At 37.0% G+C, this 19,638-nt stretch overlaps 1 protein-coding gene across 1 annotated transcript in view; it reads right to left on the minus strand.

The window, feature by feature from the left end:
- LOC122789623 (circadian locomoter output cycles protein kaput-like) overlaps nt 1–19,638 on the minus strand; it is a 1,222,827-nt gene that overhangs the window by 101,931 nt on the left and 1,101,258 nt on the right. Inside the window, exons 17-18 of the mRNA XM_044057016.1 lie at nt 17,905–18,120; nt 12,566–12,756 (exon numbers count right to left, since the gene is read on the minus strand). Of these exons, the coding sequence (XP_043912951.1) occupies nt 12,566–12,756; nt 17,905–18,120 (407 nt within the window). The remainder of the gene's footprint in view (nt 1–12,565; nt 12,757–17,904; nt 18,121–19,638) is intronic.

The raw sequence follows: 19,638 nt of genomic DNA on the forward strand, positions 1-19,638 counted from the left end.
CTTGGGTTTGCTAGGGATGGCATGCTCCATGCATCCTTGTAGGTGCTCATAGAGTGCATTTGTAAAGGTTTCTGCATCTTGGGCAGCGTTATCCTTTAGCGTGGGGGCTGTGTAACTTACCACCTCTGTTTTAAGTAAGGTGAAGTTTGCTTTAGAAAAGTTTTTTACTGTGGTTTCCTTAGTTGGGAGTGGTGGTGCGGTGTGGACATCCAGAGTGATTAGTTTATGGTCTGATCTAACCAGTGATGGGTTGACCATTGGTGTGGAACACCTGTTACCTATGTTGGTGATGACCAGGTCCAATATGTTTTCATCTCTAGTAGAGGAGTTTACCAGCTGATCCAGGGTGTTTGAGTTGATGAATTCCAGGAAGCGCTGGGCCTGGGAATTTGTAATTGAGTAGTTTTCCCAGGGAATGGTAGGGTAATTGAAATCACCCAATATCAGGGTGTTTGGTAGGCCCTTCATGTTTTCCAGTGTCTCCAGAAAGGTGGAGTGGTGGTCCTGGGTCATGGAGGGTGATCTGTAGCAGGCCACAATTTGCACTGCAGAGTTACCCGATGTTAGTTGCACATGGATGATCTCAGATGTATCATGCTGCACCACTAACCTCAAGATGTAGGAATCCTTGATGAATATGGATACACCCCCTCCTTTTGTGTTTCGGTCTGTGTTCTGTGGCCAAAACGTGTGGTATGAGTTGTAGCCCGGTAGTGCTGGGGTGCTCTTTGGAGTCTTGAACCAGGTTTCAGTTACTGCACAGATGTCGACGTTCTCCATACTGAGGAGTGCTTTGAGCATGTGCATTTTGAGATTTAAACTCTTGGCACTGAGTAGCATAACCCTCAGTCTTTTGTTAATTGTGCTGTTTACAGAGGTGGGTTTGACTTTTGAGCCTTGCCTAAAAAGGCACTATGGGGGCAGCAAGAGCCTTGGCCAGTATTTGAAAGCCTAGGGGTGAAAGGTGCAAGCCATCTCTTGCAAAGCAAAGCAGCTTGTCGAGCATGTCGTCCCAGGCTGACAGACACTGGATCCCCTTTGAATGACACCAGAAGCTTAGCCAATTGTTGAAATTGATAATTTTTTCTTTATACTGAGGTATCATTCTTGGTGAGGGCAGGATGCTACTCAGGGTGAGGGTCATACCAGCCTGGGCTACATGATCAGAGAGCTCTTCCATGTCTCTTTTCATGTAGTCCAGGGAGATACATCTCAGGTCATTCACACCAACATGAAAAATGACAGAGTCATATTTGTACTTGTTCTGGAGTGACCTGAGTGCTTGTGTTATGTGGCAGATTCTGGCTCCCGACAGGCAGCTAACAGAAGCCTTCTGCTTGTCCAGCCTAGTGAGTGGGACATCAGTGTGCCTGACTATAGAGTCACCTATTACTAGTGTGTTAGGTATGTTATTTCTCCTTAAAAGCTGTGATTGTGCGGCACACTATTTTGTGTTTTATGTGTTGTCTGGTTTGTGACGGGAAGTGCAGGTTGTTTGGGTGTCTGCTTTGGAGGTCTCCGATGCTTTTGCAGGTTTTTGGTTAGAGCCTCCGAGTATGATTTTGTGTATTTATGTGTATTTTTTGCCAGTGCTGTTTTAGTAGGTCTGTGTGTGGCTGGAGTTGTGGTGCAAGTGTTAACCTTTTCCTCTTGACTGTCTGTTCCAGTCTTGGGTGAAAACAGCTTAGCTTCCAGTTTGGCTGTATAATTGCATCTCTCGCATATGTTAGTGTTTTGTGGTAGGAGGAGAGGGTTGTCTGTGTACATGAGGCAGTTGTAACATTGCCTCAGGATACCCATATTCAACAGCTGGACTGCAGAGTGCACCTGAAGTTGCCCTTTGGTCATGCCTGATTAGTAGGGTGAGCTGCTTAGTTGCTTGGTTGGTGAGGGGTGAATAAAGAGCCTTGCCCTGCTGGGCAATCAGTGTCAGGGTATATTAGTGCTTGCTATTAGGTCTGAGCAAGTGCTGGGCTGTAAGATGCTTTTTGAGTGCTTAGGTTGTGAGTTAATCTAGTTTCAAGGGAAAAACTGAAGAGGATACTTAGTGGAGCCGGGAATAATTTAACCATAGCTAACTGGCACTGCCTGGTGCGCAAAACCGTGCAAACACAGTTTTTATAGTAGGGAAATGAAAGAGATAGAAATTAACCCAAAATGGCCAATAAACTACTAACTTCTGGGCTGAAACCACTCCTCCAGGGACAGATAGGTTGCTCAAAGCTCCCCTCTCTCTCACAGGTGAACAGAGAAACTTTCTTCTATCCAAATAAGGTATGGACAACTCAGAAACTAGTATCACAGCCCTGAATTCAGTACTAGCCTGAAAACTGGACTATACTAGCTTAGAAAGGTGGGAAACAAGGAATTTTTTTAGTTTTTTTGTTTTTATTTTTGAAAAGATAAGGCAAAAACAGTAAAAAAAATACACTCAAAACAACTTTAAATGACTACAAATGATTAGAAAAGGCTATTGCACTTTAGTGTGTAGCCTACAACAGCTAAACAAATTATTTAAACAAAAAACAACTTTTTAAAAGTGCAGGCAGTCAAATAAGTACAATATGTGAAAAGAACAAGCTTTTAAATCACAATAAATGCTGGAAAATCTGTGTTTAGGCAGAAAACAGTTAAGTACAGCAAGAAAGTACAGAAAAACGATACTTAATAACTCCAAAGTCTCTCTCCTAAACTAGAAGGCTTGTATCAGTTTAAGGCTTTCTAGTGCTACCCAGTAGGTTAGTTACAGGAAAGATGGGAAACAAGCGCAGATGTGGTCTTTTAAACCAGAAAGTTGAAAGAGACGGACAATCTGTCCAAATGGTCAATAAACTACAGTTTCTGGGCCAAGAAACTCTCCTCTCATGGTAGACAGACTACCTAGTGCTTACCACTCCAACTGATAAGCTAGAAGGCTTTCCTCCAGCACAGAAAGTCTTGTGGGGCTCAGAAGCTTACCAACAGTCCTAGATACAACAACTCTGTATCTGGACTAGGCTAGTTACAGGAAAGGTGGGAAACAAGCACAAGTGTGGCTTTTAAACCAGAATGTTGAAAGAGATGGAAAAAACTGCCCAAATGGCCAGTAGCTACAATTTCTGGGCCAGGAACCACTCCTCTTGTGGTAAATAGGCTACCTAATGCTTACCACTCCCACTGATAAGCTAGAAGCCTTCCCTCCAACACAGAAAGGCTTGGGGGGCTCAGAAGCTTACAAAGAGTCCTGGAGTACAGCAAATCTGTACCTGGACTAGACTAGTTACAGGAAAGGTGGGGAACAAGTACAAATGTAGGCTTTTAAGCCAGCAAGTTGAAAGAGATGGAAAACTGCCCAAACGGCCAAATAAACTACAATTTCTGGGCCAAAACTCACTCTTCCCGCGAAGGATAGGCTACCTAGTGCTTATCACTCCCACTGATAAGCTAGAAGGCTTTCTTCCAACACAGAAAGGTTTGGGAGCTCAGAAGCTTACTAACAATCCTGGATACAGCAACTCTGTAACTGGACTAGGCTAGTTATAGGAAAGGTGGGAAACAGGCACAAGTGCAGCTTTCAAACAAGAAAGCTGAAAGAGATGGAAAAAAACTGCTCAATTAGCCAATACCTACAATTTCTGGGCCAGGGACCACTCCTCTTGTGGTAGACAGGCTACCTGATGCTTAGCACTCCCACTGATAAGCTAGAAGGCTTCCCTCTAACATGGAAAGGCTTGGGGGGTTCAGAAGCTTACGAAGAGTCCTGGATACAGCAAATCTGTACCTGGACTAGACTAGTAACAGGAAAGCCAGGAAACAAGCGCAAACATAGGCTTTTAAATCAGAAGGTTGAAAGAGATGGGAAAGCTTCCCAAACGACCAGTAAACTATAATTTCTGGGCCAGAAACCACTCCTCCTGTGGTAGATAGGTTACTTAGTGCTTACCACTCCCACTGATAAGCTAGAAGGCTTCTCTCCAACACAGAAGGGCTTGGGGGGCCTCAGAAGCTTACCAACAGTCCTGGATACAGCAAATATGTACCTGGATTGCACTAGTTATAGGAAAGGTGTTGACCAAACGCAAAACGGGCTTTTAACCAGAAAGTAGAAAGAGATGGAAAAACTGCCCGAATGGCCATTGAACTACAATTTCAGGGCCAAAACCCACTCTTCCCATGGTAGATAGGCTACCAAGTGCTTACCACTCCCACTGATAAGCTAGAAGGCTTCCCTCCAACACAGAAAGGTTTGGGGGGCTCAGAAGCTTACCGACAGTCCTGGATACAGCAAGTCTGTATCTGGACTTGACTAGTTACAGGAAAGGCAGGAAACAAGTTTAGAATTTTTTTTTTGTTACAGAAAAACAGCTAAAACAGCAGTAAATACAATTTAAATTGTAGTGCAGGCCAGCACACACAAGCGTGTAGCAGCACTATGGCAAATACAGTTCAAATAAGTGCAATTAAATGAACAAATGACTAAAAAACAAGTACAGAAGGTAGTAAATTAGAAAGCTACTAACAAGCAGTAATAAGTGCAGAGTAAGAGCTACTGAACAGATAGCACGCAGAAGAGCAACTAAGTTACAGTAAGAGCAGATGAATAAGATATATATATAGATATATATATATATATATATATATATATATATATATATATATATATATATATTATATTATATATATATATATATATATATTTTTTTTTTTTTTTGGGGGCAGAGCAGGATTAAGAGGCTACAGGGGTTGTCCTTCCCAAATGCTCTCTTTGTACACAGCAGGAGTGCCTGAAATCAGAATATGATCTCACTGCACTCAGGTGAGTGAACAAATGAGATGGGCCCAGATGGAGTATCCAAATACAAATCTACAAGAGGGGTGGGCAATTTCTAAGCCACCAACATTAATACCAAAACAAGAACAGGGAGGGTGAGTGAGGAACTAACTGTAGAGAGACAGGCACAACTTCAGTTGAGTTAATATTCAGTGAAAAACACAAATAAATAAATTAAATACAGTACTATATGTAAAAGAGCAGATAAAAGTGTACTTAAATTCACTTATACGTCCATTGATTTCAGGTAGATGTTAGCCGGCGAAAGCTCTGATATTAAGATGATGATATTAAGATATTATATTTCATATATAAAAGCATCTGTGCTTAAAACTACAGTAGACTGGATAAACCCAAATTATTTTGCCTACTGGAAAGAATTAACAACGGCTATATTAACAAATAAATTTAATCTGTTAAAAACATTTTAATAGGAGACAAATCAAAAAACCCTGTACATACTATGATTAAGTATGCAATATAATGAAACAAAACCTTCTAAAAACAACACTGATTAATCATTACATCAATTCCTTTAGGAAACGTTATCAATGCAAACATAGATCTAACACTTTGGTTTGACCTTTTAACCCCATTTACCATCACTAAGAACTTTCCTCACAAAATATATAGGGAAAGAATAACCTCCTGGGAACAAAAGGGATTCTTATACTGGTTTCAATGTGTAAATAAATTAAAAGTTTTAGATATACATATGATAAAAACTGCTTACAATATCCCAGCACAGGACTGGTTAACCTTACAAAACATTTTAATGTACACTCAAGATTTATGCAGATTAATTAATAATTCCTCATTTAAAGATATGCTAAATATAATAAGTTTTCTGTATGAATTTATATATAATAGTTGTGAAAAGGAAAATTCCATTTTAAATCTATATAAAGAGTTAATAACATATAAAACAATTCCCAAACTATCATACTGGCAGTTCTTAACAAACGGTCAGTCATTGCAGTTAACAGAAGAAATTAAAACTAGCATCTTACTATTAGTTAATTACACCTCTAACACACAGTACTGGAAAATATTTAACTGGAAATACTTACATAGAGCATTTTTAACACCAGATAGAATTAAAAAGATCAGTATTACTACAAATGGTTTTTGCTGGAGGTGTGAAAAGTCAAATAAAGTGGACTGGATTCATATTTTTTATGAATGTAATAAAATTAAATCATGAATGCCGCGGTGGTACGGCGGTAGCGTTGTTACCTCACAGCAAGAGGTTCTTCTGTTCGATTCTCGGCGTGGCTTGGGAGTGCCTTCTGTGTGGAGTATGCATGTCCTCCCCATGGTTGGGTAGTGTTCGAAAGACATGCGTGTGTAAATGGGCATGCCTTCGTTGAAGGTTGGGCGTTGAGCTGGCACCTTGGCGTTTCGTAAAAATCTACTGCCAATCATTAGCGGACCGGAGTTCTGCTGTGGCAACCCCTTACCGGGAAAAAGCCAAAAGACAGACAATAAAATTAAATCATATTGGAATGGAATCAATCATTTTTACAAGCTTTATTTAATGAATTCTTTACCTTAACTAAAGCATTGATTATACTAAATGTAAATGAAGGTCCCTACCTGAATAAGACAAATATGTATTTGGTATGGACAATGCTTGCTATATCTAGGAAATCCGTAACCAGAAGGTGGTATTCAAATACACCCCTGACCTTGGAAGAATTCTACACTTTACTGAAGACAGCTGCATCGATGGAAATAAAAATCGAAGAACTATGAATCTATCCCAGGCCATTGGTAAATAATCCTTGGAATAAAGTTATATCTTTGTTGGACACTCTGCAATAATCAATATTGTATCTCTGATAACTGATCTGTTAATTCTATATTTAATAACATACAGTATATATAATTGAAAGTCAGGCTATTGTAAACATTGTATATAGTTGTTTAAAATGATATTTAAAAATATTATGTAAATGTTATTTTAACTGAAAATAAAAACGTTTTTGAGGAAAAAAGAGAGGGAAATGGCTGACCTGATTTAATACCTATTGTAATTTTTTTCAGAACAGTCTCAGTTTGGGCACTTCTTTCCATTAAAATAACCAATGTAAAAGGGAAATGGTTCAGTATTTTAATAGGAAATGTGTGCTTTCTAACTTGTTACAAAATGGCATAATAAACTTGTACTATAAATACCTTCATATATCAGGAAATAGAGTCAGCTAAAATTCTGCACTACTGTGTCCTAACTCTGACAATAAAGTAAACATCATTTGCAGTTATCAGTGCTAACATCTGAAGAATTCTCTAGTCCTTGTTTGGGGCATTTAAGAGAGACAAAGGTTTTAGCATTTTTTTAAATCATAAACTAACAGTGTTGATATTCTTTGTGTGTTTTACCCTGTTTGTTGTATGAAATAGAATCTGCTAAAATTCTTCAATACAATAATCTGCTAAAATTCTTCAATACAGTGGCTTAATTCTGATAATAAACACAACGTTATTTGAAGTAATCAGTGCTAACATATGAACATGCAGATATACCAAGGAAACATGGACTTGTCTGTTAGTCTGCCCACACATTTCAGCAATACCTATGAAGCTGTTTTTCTCCAATTTCTGTTCCATCATTCACATAGTCACCATCCACCATATCTGATAATGTGCCATGGGATCCAACTACCAACATTTCTTTAATCCTGGCAACTCCTTGAAGCTGTCATTCATGTCTTTTTGCCTTTACTCTTGGGCTTGCCTCTTCAGCTTCATTATTCTCAATGGCTTCACAGCAATTTATTATGAGTGTTATTTCCCTATTGTCTTCCTTTGTGAGTATTATTTATTCCTTTCTAAGTATTATTTCCCCATTTTCTTCCTTTATGAGTATTATTTATCTATCAAACCCATCACTGTCTTAATTTGAAATATTTAGGCTGGCTAGAACTCCAAAATTATCTTTTAATCTCCCAACTCACTATTGCCCACAAAATACTGTACCAACCTGACAATACCCCTATACTCTCACAACTTTTAATCCCTTACAATAATCTCAACTCCCTTCGTTCCTCTTGTAAACTCTTGACTAGATCAATAAATTCTAACAACCATGCCGGCGACTCTTTATTCTCCAACACTATTGGTAGAAGATGGAATCTGCTACCCAGTGATATAACTCATATCACATTGCTTCCTCTTTTCAAACAAAAACTTAAGCTTTACTTCCAAAATCACTGGCTCTGTTCCTGTAGTATACCAGACTGACATTCTTCTCCACCCCTTTTACTTTACCTCTACTTCCTCCACTCCTCTTACTTTCTACTCACCAATTAAGCTACTTCCTAGGCCACCATTTGCCCAATGCTTGGCGTCCTTTGCACTACCCTCTTCTCCCAGCTCTCTCTTCTCCTCTCCTTGTCACTTCTTTATCTCCTTTCTTTCTTTACTGTCTACTGCTTCTTCTCTACTTCCTAGACTTCTCCACTACTCCTTCTTTCCTTGTCTCTTGTACTTTATCTTTATTTATTCTCTTTATTATTCTCTTTATGATACTATTTAAAATAGCCTTGATTCTATAATTATGACGTGCTTCAACTGACTATGTATTTTTCTTTGTCATCTGGAATTCTTATGAAACCAGTCCTTTTTGGACACTTTCTATTGTTGTTCATTTTTTTGTTTACATATATAACTACTTTGGTATATTGTGCTTTTTTGTGTGTGGAGGTTTTCTCCCCGGGCCTCTACTGAAAATGGACATATATCCAGCTAGACTAGCCCGGTCAACAAATGTAAAATAATAAAATAAAAATAAAATAAATAAAAATGTATTCCTTTATGAGTATTATTTATTCCTTTATAAGTATTATTTCCCCATTTTCTTCCTTTATGAGTATTATTTATTCCTTTATGAGTATTATTTCCCCATTTTCTTCCTTTATGAGTATTATTTATTCCTTTATGAGTATTGTTTCATTATTTTCTTCCTTTATGAGTATTATGTATTCCTTTATGAGTATTATTTATTACTTTATGAATATTATTTCCCCATTTTCTTCTTTTATGAGTATCATTTATTCCTTTATGAGTATTATTTATTCCTTTATGAGTATTATTTCCCCATTTTCTTCCTTTATGAGTATCATTTATTCTGTTGTGAGTATTATTTATTCCTTTATAAGTATTATTTCCCCATTTTCTTCCTTTATGAGTATTATTTATTCCTTTATGAGTATTATTTCCCCATTTTCTTCCTTTATGAGTATTATTTATTCCTTTATGAGTATTATTTCCCATTTTCTTCCTTTATGAGTATTATTTATTCCTTTATGAGTATTATTTCCCCATTTTCTTCCTTTATGAGTATTATTTATTCCTTTATGTGTATCATTTATTCCTTTATGAGTATTATTTATTCCTTTATGAGTATTATTTCCCCATTTTCTTCCTTTATGAGTATTATTTATTCCTTTATGAGTATTATTTCCCCATTTTCTTCCTTTACGAGTATTATTTATTCCTTTATGAGTATTATTTCCTCATTTTCTTCCTTTATGAGTATTATTTATTCCTTTATGAGTATTATTTCCCCATTTTCTTCCTTAATGAGTATCATTTATTCCATTGTGAGTATTATTTATTCCTTTATAAGTATTATTTCCCCATTTTCTTCCTTTATGAGTATTATTTATTCCTTTATGAGTATTATTTCCCCATTTTCTTCCTTTATGAGTATTATTTATTCCTTTATGAGTATTATTTCCCTATTTTCTTCCTTTATGAGTATGATGTATTCCTTTATGAGTATTATTTATTACTTTATGAATATTATTTCCCCATTTTCTTCTTTTATGAGTATCATTTATTCCTTTATGAGTATTATTTATTCCTTTATGAGTATTATTTCCCCATTTTCTTCCTTTATGAGTATCATTTATTCTGTTGTGAGTATTATTTATTCCTTTATAAGTATTATTTCCCCATTTTCTTCCTTTATGAGTATTATTTATTCCTTTATGAGTATTATTTCCCCATTTTCTTCCTTTATGAGTATTATTTATTCCTTTATGAGTATTATTTCCCCATTTTCTTCCTTTATGAGTATTATTTATTCCTTTATGAGTATTATTTCCCCATTTTCTTCCTTTATGAGTATTATTTATTCCTTTATGAGTATCATTTATTCCTTTATGAGTATGATTTATTCCTTTATGAGTATTATTTCCCCATTTTCTTCCTTTATGAGTATTATTTATTCCTTTATGAGTATTATTTCCCCATTTTCTTCCTTTATGAGTATTATTTATTCCTTTATGAGTATTATTTCCTCATTTTCTTCCTTTATGAGTATTATTTATTCCTTTATGAGTATTATTTCCCCATTTTCTTCCTTAATGAGTATCATTTATTCCATTGTGAGTATTATTTATTCCTTTATAAGTATTATTTCCCCATTTTCTTCCTTTATGAGTATTATTTATTCCTTTATGAGTATTATTTCCCCATTTTCTTCCTTTATGAGTATTATTTATTCCTTTATGAGTATTATTTCCCTATTTTCTTCCTTTATGAGTATTATGTATTCCTTTATGAGTATTATTTATTACTTTATGAATATTATTTCCCCATTTTCTTCTTTTATGAGTATCATTTATTCCTTTATGAGTATTATTTATTCCTTTATGAGTATTATTTCCCCATTTTCTTCCTTTATGAGTATCATTTATTCTGTTGTGAGTATTATTTATTCCTTTATAAGTATTATTTCCCATTTTCTTCCTTTATGAGTATTATTTATTCCTTTATGAGTATTATTTCCCCATTTTCTTCCTTTATGAGTATTATTTATTCCTTTATGAGTATTATTTCCCCATTTTCTTCCTTTCTTTATGAGTGTTATTTATTCCTTTATGAGTATTATTTCCCCATTTTCTTCCTTTATGAGTATTATTTATTTCTTTATGAGTATCATTTATTCCTTTATGAGTATTATTTATTCCTTTATGAGTATATTATTTATTCCTTTATGAGTATTATTTCCCATTTTCTTCCTTTATGAGTATTATTTATTCCTTTATGAGTATTATTTCCCCATTTTCTTCTTTTATGAGTATTATTTATTCCTTTATGAGTATTATTTCCCCATTTTCTTCCTTTATGAGTATTATTTATTCCTTTATGAGTATCATTTATTCCTTTATGAGTATTATTTATTCCTTTATGAGTATTATTTCCCCATTTTCTTCCTTTATGATTATTATTTATTCCTTTATGAGTATTATTTCCCCATTTTCTTCCTTTATGAGTATTATTTATTCCTTTATGAGTATTATTTCCCATTTTCTTCCTTTATGAGTATTATTTATTCCTTTATGAGTATTATTTCCCATTTTCTTCCTTTATGAGTATTATTTATTCCTTTATGAGTATTATTTCCCCATTTTCTTCCTTTATGAGTATTATTTATTCCTTTATGAGTATTATTTCCCCATTTTCTTCCTTTATGAGTATTATTTATTCCTTTATGAGTATCATTTATTCCTTTATGAGTATTATTTATTCCTTTATGAGTATTATTTCCCCATTTTCTTCCTTTATGAGTATTATTTATTCCTTTATGAGTATTATTTCCCTATTTTCTTCCTTTATGAGTATTATGTATTCCTTTATGAGTATTATTTATTACTTTATGAATATTATTTCCTCATTTTCTTCTTTTATGAGTATCATTTATTCCTTTATGAGTATTATTTATTCCTTTATGAGTATTATTTCCCCATTTTCTTCCTTTATGAGTATCATTGATTCTGTTGTGAGTATTATTTATTCCTTTATAAGTATTATTTCCCCATTTTCTTCCTTTATGAGTATTATTTATTCCTTTATGAGTATTATTTCCCCATTTTCTTCCTTTATGAGTATTATTTATTCCTTTATGAGTATTATTTCCCCATTTTCTTCCTTTATGAGTGTTATTTATTCCTTTATGAGTATTATTTCCCCATTTTCTTCCTTTATGAGTATTATTTATTTCTTTATGAGTATCATTTATTCCTTTATGAGTATTATTTATTCCTTTATGAGTATTATTTCCCCATTTTCTTCCTTTATGAGTATTATTTATTCCTTTATGAGTATTATTTCCCCATTTTCTTCTTTTATGAGTATTATTTATTCCTTTATGAGTATTATTTCCCCATTTTCTTCCTTTATGAGTATTATTTATTCCTTTATGAGTATCATTTATTCCTTTATGAGTATTATTTATTCCTTTATGAGTATTATTTCCCCATTTTCTTCCTTTATGATTATTATTTATTCCTTTATGAGTATTATTTCCCCATTTTCTTCCTTTATGATTATTATTTATTCCTTTATGAGTATTATTTCCCCATTTTCTTCCTTTATGAGTATTATTTATTCCTTTATGAGTATTATTTCCCCATTTTCTTCCTTTATGAGTATTATTTATTCCTTTATGAGTATTATTTCCCCATTTTCTTCCTTTATGAGTATTATTTATTCCTTTATGAGTATTATTTCCCTATTATTTTCCTTTTCATGTACTAACTCCCCCATCCTCCACACTATTTTTGTAATGCTCTACTCTATTCTTCACTTTTCTCATGGATTGTCCTTCAGCCTAAGATTATACGTTGTGCTGTGGCATTCCTTTTTTGACTGCTGCAAAGGAGGCATTTCAATCATATTCGTTATAGTAATTAATTGATAAATGCAGCATTCTCTCAGACATTCTTATGATAATGAGCTATTTACCTTATATGGCTATCCTGGCTGAAGTTTTGAGAAGGCTGGCTTTGGGTCACATTGGAAGGTATCTGAGCAGTGACTGTTATTGGGTTTGTCTGAGTAAACGATATGGGGTTACTGTACACAGGCAAAGAGAAGCTGGTGTGGTTCTGTATCGGGAGGCAGATCTGCTGCAGTCGGTTGCTCATCACATGATGCTAGAAGGAAGGAAGAACACAGTTATCTAAACATCAGGAACACGTAGGCACAGATCATCAGTATGGTTAACAGTTTTACAGACTATTTGTTTAAATATGTTTGTGTAATCTATAACAGCATATGACAATTCCTCATTGCTTCACCAAAACAGTATTTTTGAGCACATTTCATCTTGTTTTTCTGTGGAGCTATATTTCAGTTTCTTGCCACTCAATACTAAGCTTACATACATTAAAAATATTTGTTGCAATCAAGCTCATTGACATGCATTGCTTGCTCTATACTTATTCATAATTCAGCAATGACAGCAACAAAACCACTCTCACAACTTTGCAACATCATATCAAAATAATGTCAGAAGCCACAGTTATACAGGCTAATTCAGATAATATTACTGGGAAACACTGTGTTTCCATATCACTACACAGGAAATTAAAACACAGTCACAGATACCTTAAAAACCTTACAGACACAGATATCTTTCAAGAGGTCCTGATGCAGACAAACTGGTGCCAGAGCCATGGACTAAAACTCAAATTAAAAAATGCATAATAGTATCCTTTAGAAAAACAGTCTACCCCTGGAAATTATCACATTGATAATATACCCCAAAAACATGTTGACAGTAACCTTCCCTTTGATTACCATGTGTCGACTGTGGTAAGAAATGTGTTAGGTGTTGCATGCCATATAATAAGATCATGACATTTAGGTTCAAGGAGGTCATTGTTAAACTGTATAACAAGTCATATGCAGACCACCTCAAAGCCTTATTCCTGTACTTGGTCTCCTACAGACTGCTGCGTGGTGATCTAAGCATAGTCTATGAGGCATCTTCAGATCCCACACTGCTGGACTTGTTGCACACCCACAAAACAAACAGCATTAGAAATATTATTGGAGGGACAGAGTGTTTGCCCCTTCTCTGGGACAAACGTCCCTTCCATGTGAAGCAAAGCTCATCCCTAACCCTATTCAAATGTAACTTAGACCAACGGATATGAAATTGCAAATTTACCCCTGGTTTGGCCTCTATGTCCCTAACTTAGGACAGAGGCATCCTGTGAATATCTGATGTGTACAAGCCTACATCATAATCATAAAATGAAATCATCAGAAGCATTCTTCTATATGAATTATAATTATGGTGAGCGATCTCTAAACTGACTTTGTTGTGACATGAAAAGCATGTGTATACAGAAATCATTCAGTTGTATAAAATAAACCAAAAGAGAAACATAAACACACCCAAACACTCCTACAAAAATATGTATTAATATATAATTATTTACCAGAGCAATGAACTGATCAATATTGACCAATTTCAGGGTCAGCATGTTTAAAATACAGAGCATTTCACAAACAAGAAATACAGTTTTGTTGCTAAGATCAGTGGACAGTAGCCTTGTTATTCACTATAATGCTACCCAACCATCTTTGTAGATAATCATGGCATGGTGTCCATCCATCCATCCATCCATCCATCCATCCATCCATCCATCCATCCATATCCCATTTTTTGCACATGGAGCCAGAGTGTCACTTCAACAGTGACAATCATCTAGAGCCAAGGTTTATACCTCTGGGCCATTAGCCCTGCCATGGTAGTTCTTCCACACCACACACTTGCATGCACATTCACACCTTTGGCCAATTTAGAGTATCCAATCCACCTCTTGCATGTCTTTGGAATGTCGGAGGAAAGCGAAGCACCCGGGGAAATGCACATAAACACAAGCAGGGCACCCACAGTCCACAAAAAAGGCACCTCAGCTGAGAATCGATCCAGAGAACTTCTTGCTGTGAGGCAACAACACTATCTGCTGCACCACTGTGCCATCCAATCATTGCATGGCGTGTTTGGCATTAATCCTTGTGATCTGGCTGGGTCTACATGTGATTGCATGGTATGTTTGACATTAATCCTTGTGATCTGGCTGGGTCTACATGTGATTGCATGGTATGTTTGACATTAATCCTTGTGATCTGGCTGGGTCTACATGTGATTGCATGGTATGTTTGACATTAATCCTTGTGATCTGGCTGGGTCTACATGTGATTGCATGGTGTGTTTGGCATTAATCCTTGTGATCTGGCTGGGTCTACATGTGATTGCATGGTGTGTTTGGCATTAATCCTTGTGATCTGGCTGGCTCTACAAGTGCTTGCATGGTGTGTTTGGCATTAATCCTTGTGATCTGGCTGGCTCTACAAGTGCTTGCATGGCGTGTTTGACATTAATTGTTGTGATCTGGCTGGGTCTACAAGTGCTTGCATGGTGTGTTTGACATTAATCCTTGTGATCTGGCTGGGTCTACAAGTGCTTGCATGGTGTGTTTGACATTAATCCTTGTGATCTGGCTGGGTCTACAAGTGCCTGCATGGTGTGTTTGACATTAATCCTTGTGATCTGGCTGGGTCTACAAGTGCTTGCATGGTGTGTTTGGCATTAATCCTTGTGATCTGGCTGGCTCTACAAGTGCTTGCATGGCGTGTTTGACATTAATTGTTGTGATCTGGCTGGCTCTACAAGTGCTTGCATGGTGTGTTTGACATTAATCCTTGTGATCTGGCTGGCTCTACAAGTGCTTGCATGGCGTGTTTGACATTAATTGTTGTGATCTGGCTGGCTCTACAAGTGCTTGCATGGTGTGTTTGACATTAATCCTTGTGATCTGGCTGGCTCTACAAGTGCTTGCATGGCGTGTTTGACATTAATCCTTGTGATCTGGCTGGGTCTACAAGTGCTTGCATGGCGTGTTTGACATTAATCCTTGTGATCTGGCTGGGTCTACAAGTGCCTGCATGGCGTGTTTGGCATTAATCCTTGTGATCTGGCTGGGTCTACATGTGATTGCATGGTGTGTTTGACATTAATCCTTGTGATCTGGCTGGGTCTACATGTGATTGCATGGTGTGTTTGACATTAATCCTTGTGATCTGGCTGGGTCTACATGTGATTGCATGGCGTGTTTGACATTAATCCTTGTGATCTGGCTGGGTCTACAAGTGCCTGCATGCTCGTATCTCATAATGCACTTGCTTCCCTTGCTACCACTTCCTTTAATTAGCAAGTGCCCTAACTCCCACTAACTCGATGATGGCGAATTATATAGCCCTCTCATCACCTGACCCTAATGAACTACATAGTCCAGGCACAACCCTAACTCTAACCCTTAAATCCCACCCATTCCTTAACCCCAACCACTGTACTGCCTGTCTTAATGTTAAAGTTTCGTATTGCTCCCAAAACCTAAAACTCCACCCTTAAATATAAAATCCTCATTTGCTCCCTAACTCTAAAATTCTGCTCCTGCTCCCTAACCCTAAACTGTCTTCCTCTGCTCCTCCCTAAATCTAACATTTCTGATTGCTCCCTGACCCTAAATCACCCAGTGGCACACTAAACCTAACAAGTCCTTCACTCCCTTAATCTAAAGCCCCCTCCTTAAACATAAATTCCTCTTCCAATTGTTGGCTGAAACCCTAACCTGCACTCTCACTTATGGCTTTACTATTGCTGCTACATTAATCTTACCTGAAATCAGCTGTGTTTGGGTGAGGTGTGGCAGCTCTACTCTCTGCCCATGGCTGCCACACTTTGAACCAACATGTAGTCAAGTTGAAGTGTAAGTGACAAACCATTCACGCTACAAGATGCCTCATTCCCAGGCTGTGAGATAGTGGTATTTGTATGTTTGGGACTTGGGCAGTTGTAGTACATCTGGCTTTTTATCAGGCCAAGTTCTACATTAATAACAGTCCTATCACTTGCTTGGGGTTGTCTGATTCAGTAACTTTTATACATTTTAGTGATTTTCAAGAAGTGTCTGGATGATTATTTTTGCAAGCAATATCTTTCTCATGTTTAAATATGCATAAGAAAAGCCTTAGTTCCAATTAATTGCTGGTTCAAGGCTAGAAAGATAAAGCCATGACTGCGTTCCACATGACCTGGACTTGATTAGTGGCTGTGATGTTACAGAGTGTGGCCAGGGAAGATGGGAATGAGTTGTTGATGTCACCATACCTATCCTGGGCACAATGATGCCAGAAGGTTCTACCGAAAAGCCCCAGGCATATTTATCAGAGGCTGGCTGTGATAGAAGGGGAAAAATGTATCGGAATGGTATTGCTCAGAGTCTCATCTGACATCATCCTTATAGATCTGCTGCATATCTAAATGTCCATTGCTGACATAAACACCCACTTAAAGCTCTTAATCTCTTTTACAACATAAATGGAACATTTTGGAGGTATAGGTATGTATTACAGAGAACACCATTTTCTGGAAATGTTTTCCTTGGACATAAAGCAAAGTAAGTCTCTAACTCTGTTCAAGAATTGATCATGAAAACACAGATTCTCCCCAGGTTTTCTACCTTTGTCTCTTATAAATAGGTGTACTATATATATATATGCCTGGGCTCTGGGCTATTCATGCTTAAAATACAAGGGCTCTGGATTACTCATTCTTACAATATAAGAACTTTAAGTTTCTTGGGAATACATGGTTAGACTTCAAAAGAGACTTCTTGATAAACAGTCTAGGATGTACCTATGTGGGGTGTAGTTGGAGAATTCTGCACATTTGTAGTAGAAGATGGTGTCATGTTGGATTTAACATTGTCAGAGTTCACGTGTCGCCTTTGCTGATGGGAAGGAGTAAGGAAAAAACTAAAGAAAAGTCCTCCTATGAATGACTAAAACCCTTACATCCTTAAGGGCATATTGTGTTGCTGTCTGGGCCCAAAGCAATTAGGGTACACCCTTAACTTTTGGTGGCCTCAGTCAGAGGATGGGAAGGCAATCCCTCAGTTTATCAGAACAAGTGTGATGAGGAGACAAGAAGCAAAGAACTAGATGGTGATGAAGGGGGTTACAGGGGAAACAGTACCCTTCATGGCTGCCTTTTAAGGTCCCTTCTGATTGGCTGGTTGGCTGACTCTACAGAACTTTAAGCCAATGTGAGAGAACATGATTGCCCACACACATTAATAGTAAAATGACCCAGAGAAAAAATGCCATAGTTTAATTTTACAAGATATTTGTCTTTCTTATAAGTTGAAAATGATATCCAACTAAATCGCTATGAACTCTTAACATTTGAATGAAGCTACATGATTAACTAACATACAAAGGTTTACCTGGGTAGATGGCACAGTAGTGTCCCTGAGAAACTGAACTGAGGATAAATGGTCACAGAATTGTTGTGAATCCATTGTACTTTGAGTCTGTTTTGCACAATCTATAGAAGGCTTGATGACTGCTGGTTGAAGGCGCTGCTGCTGTGGTTCTGGAGGGGTTCTTTCCTGGCCTTGGACATTATTAAGCTCCAGAGGCATGGATTGTTGCAGCAACATCTAAAATTAAAAGAAACAAGGCTGAATTATTATAATGGCATCCAGCTTTCTCTTGTCAGGTAAAAAATTATTATTTTTAAGTACTGCTCAATTCATAAATCTAAATATCATGTCGTGCTAGATAATTTCAAAACTTCAAAACACTTTGATGCCTAAGTGATAATGTTTCGATATTTCAGATATAAATTGCATACATGCCTAGCAAAGTGACATTACTTCCAGTCATCTGAATTGAAAGTGATTTACATGTAGTTGTAGAATTAAGGCAATATTTATAAATCCTGGTGTACAGTCGAGCAGGGCTGATACCCGGTATACCTGCATACCACCTGGTGTACAGTCGAGCAAGGCTGGTACCTGGTATACCTGCGTACCACCTGGTGTACAGTCAAGCAGGGCTGATACCCGGTATACCTGTATACCACCTGGTGTACAGTCGAGCAGGGCTGATACCTGGTATACCTGCATACCACCTGGTGTACAGTCGAGCAGGGCTGGTACCCAGTATACCTGCATACCACCTGGTGTACAGTCGAGCATTGCTGGTACCTGGTTTACCTGCATACCACCTGGTGTACAGTCGAGCAGGGCTGGTACCCGGTATACCTGCATACCACCTGGTGTACAGTCGAGCAGGGCTGGTACCTGGTATACCTGCATACCAAAGCTCTTAGAAAGTCATAAGAAATTGTACACAGTGACATAAGATCTTGTTCATGGTTGTGACTCATTGTGTATGCATTGCACTGGATAAATGTGCAAACTATTCCCCTCCCTGATGTTATGTTTGCAGTATCATCACAGCAGTGGTTGGTCTCAAAAGAGTAACCTATAGGATAGTAACCATGTGCAATTCCATGGTTTTGCACTTGTCAAGACAATTTTCTTTTATGATAATATGTTGTTCTGCTCTGCTAAGCAGCACAATAAGTGTGAAAAACCACTGTGACACATGAAACATACTGTGACACATATAACACACTGTGACACATCCATTGCAAAGCAGGAAAAATCTTACAAGCAGTAGAGGTTCCTACAATGCAGGTAAATCTACAAGACAGAAACTTCCCACATCCCTATAAAATGATGCGGGTGAGCCCCAAATGGGAGACTGTTCAGTACTAAATGGCCCTCATTGCCATATTATGGTAATAACCCCAGTCCATTGTCCTGTATAAGAAGTGAAACACTTTTTATGACTCATTCACAGGCATGATAGCACAGCACACAGCAGCAGTGAACGGAACCTTAGGTGGATATGCTATACCTTACAAAGTAGCTACATGTACCCCTCAAGTGGGTATACTATACCTTACAAAGTAGCTACATGTACCCCTCAAGTGGGTATACTATACCTTACAAAGTAGCTACGTGTACCAGACTGACAATATACTCTTAAGGGTTGACAAAGGTGTTTGGGATTTGGGAACTTATGTGGACATTCACCTAACTTTTGACCAACATGTGTCCATTGTCATAAGAAAGTCCTTCTATACTGTACTGTTTATAAACAAAGAG

This window comes from Protopterus annectens, chromosome 15.part0 (genome assembly GCF_019279795.1).
Source record: "Protopterus annectens isolate FY-2018-M chromosome 15.part0, PAN1.0, whole genome shotgun sequence".
Lineage (NCBI taxonomy): Eukaryota > Metazoa > Chordata > Ceratodontiformes > Protopteridae > Protopterus > Protopterus annectens.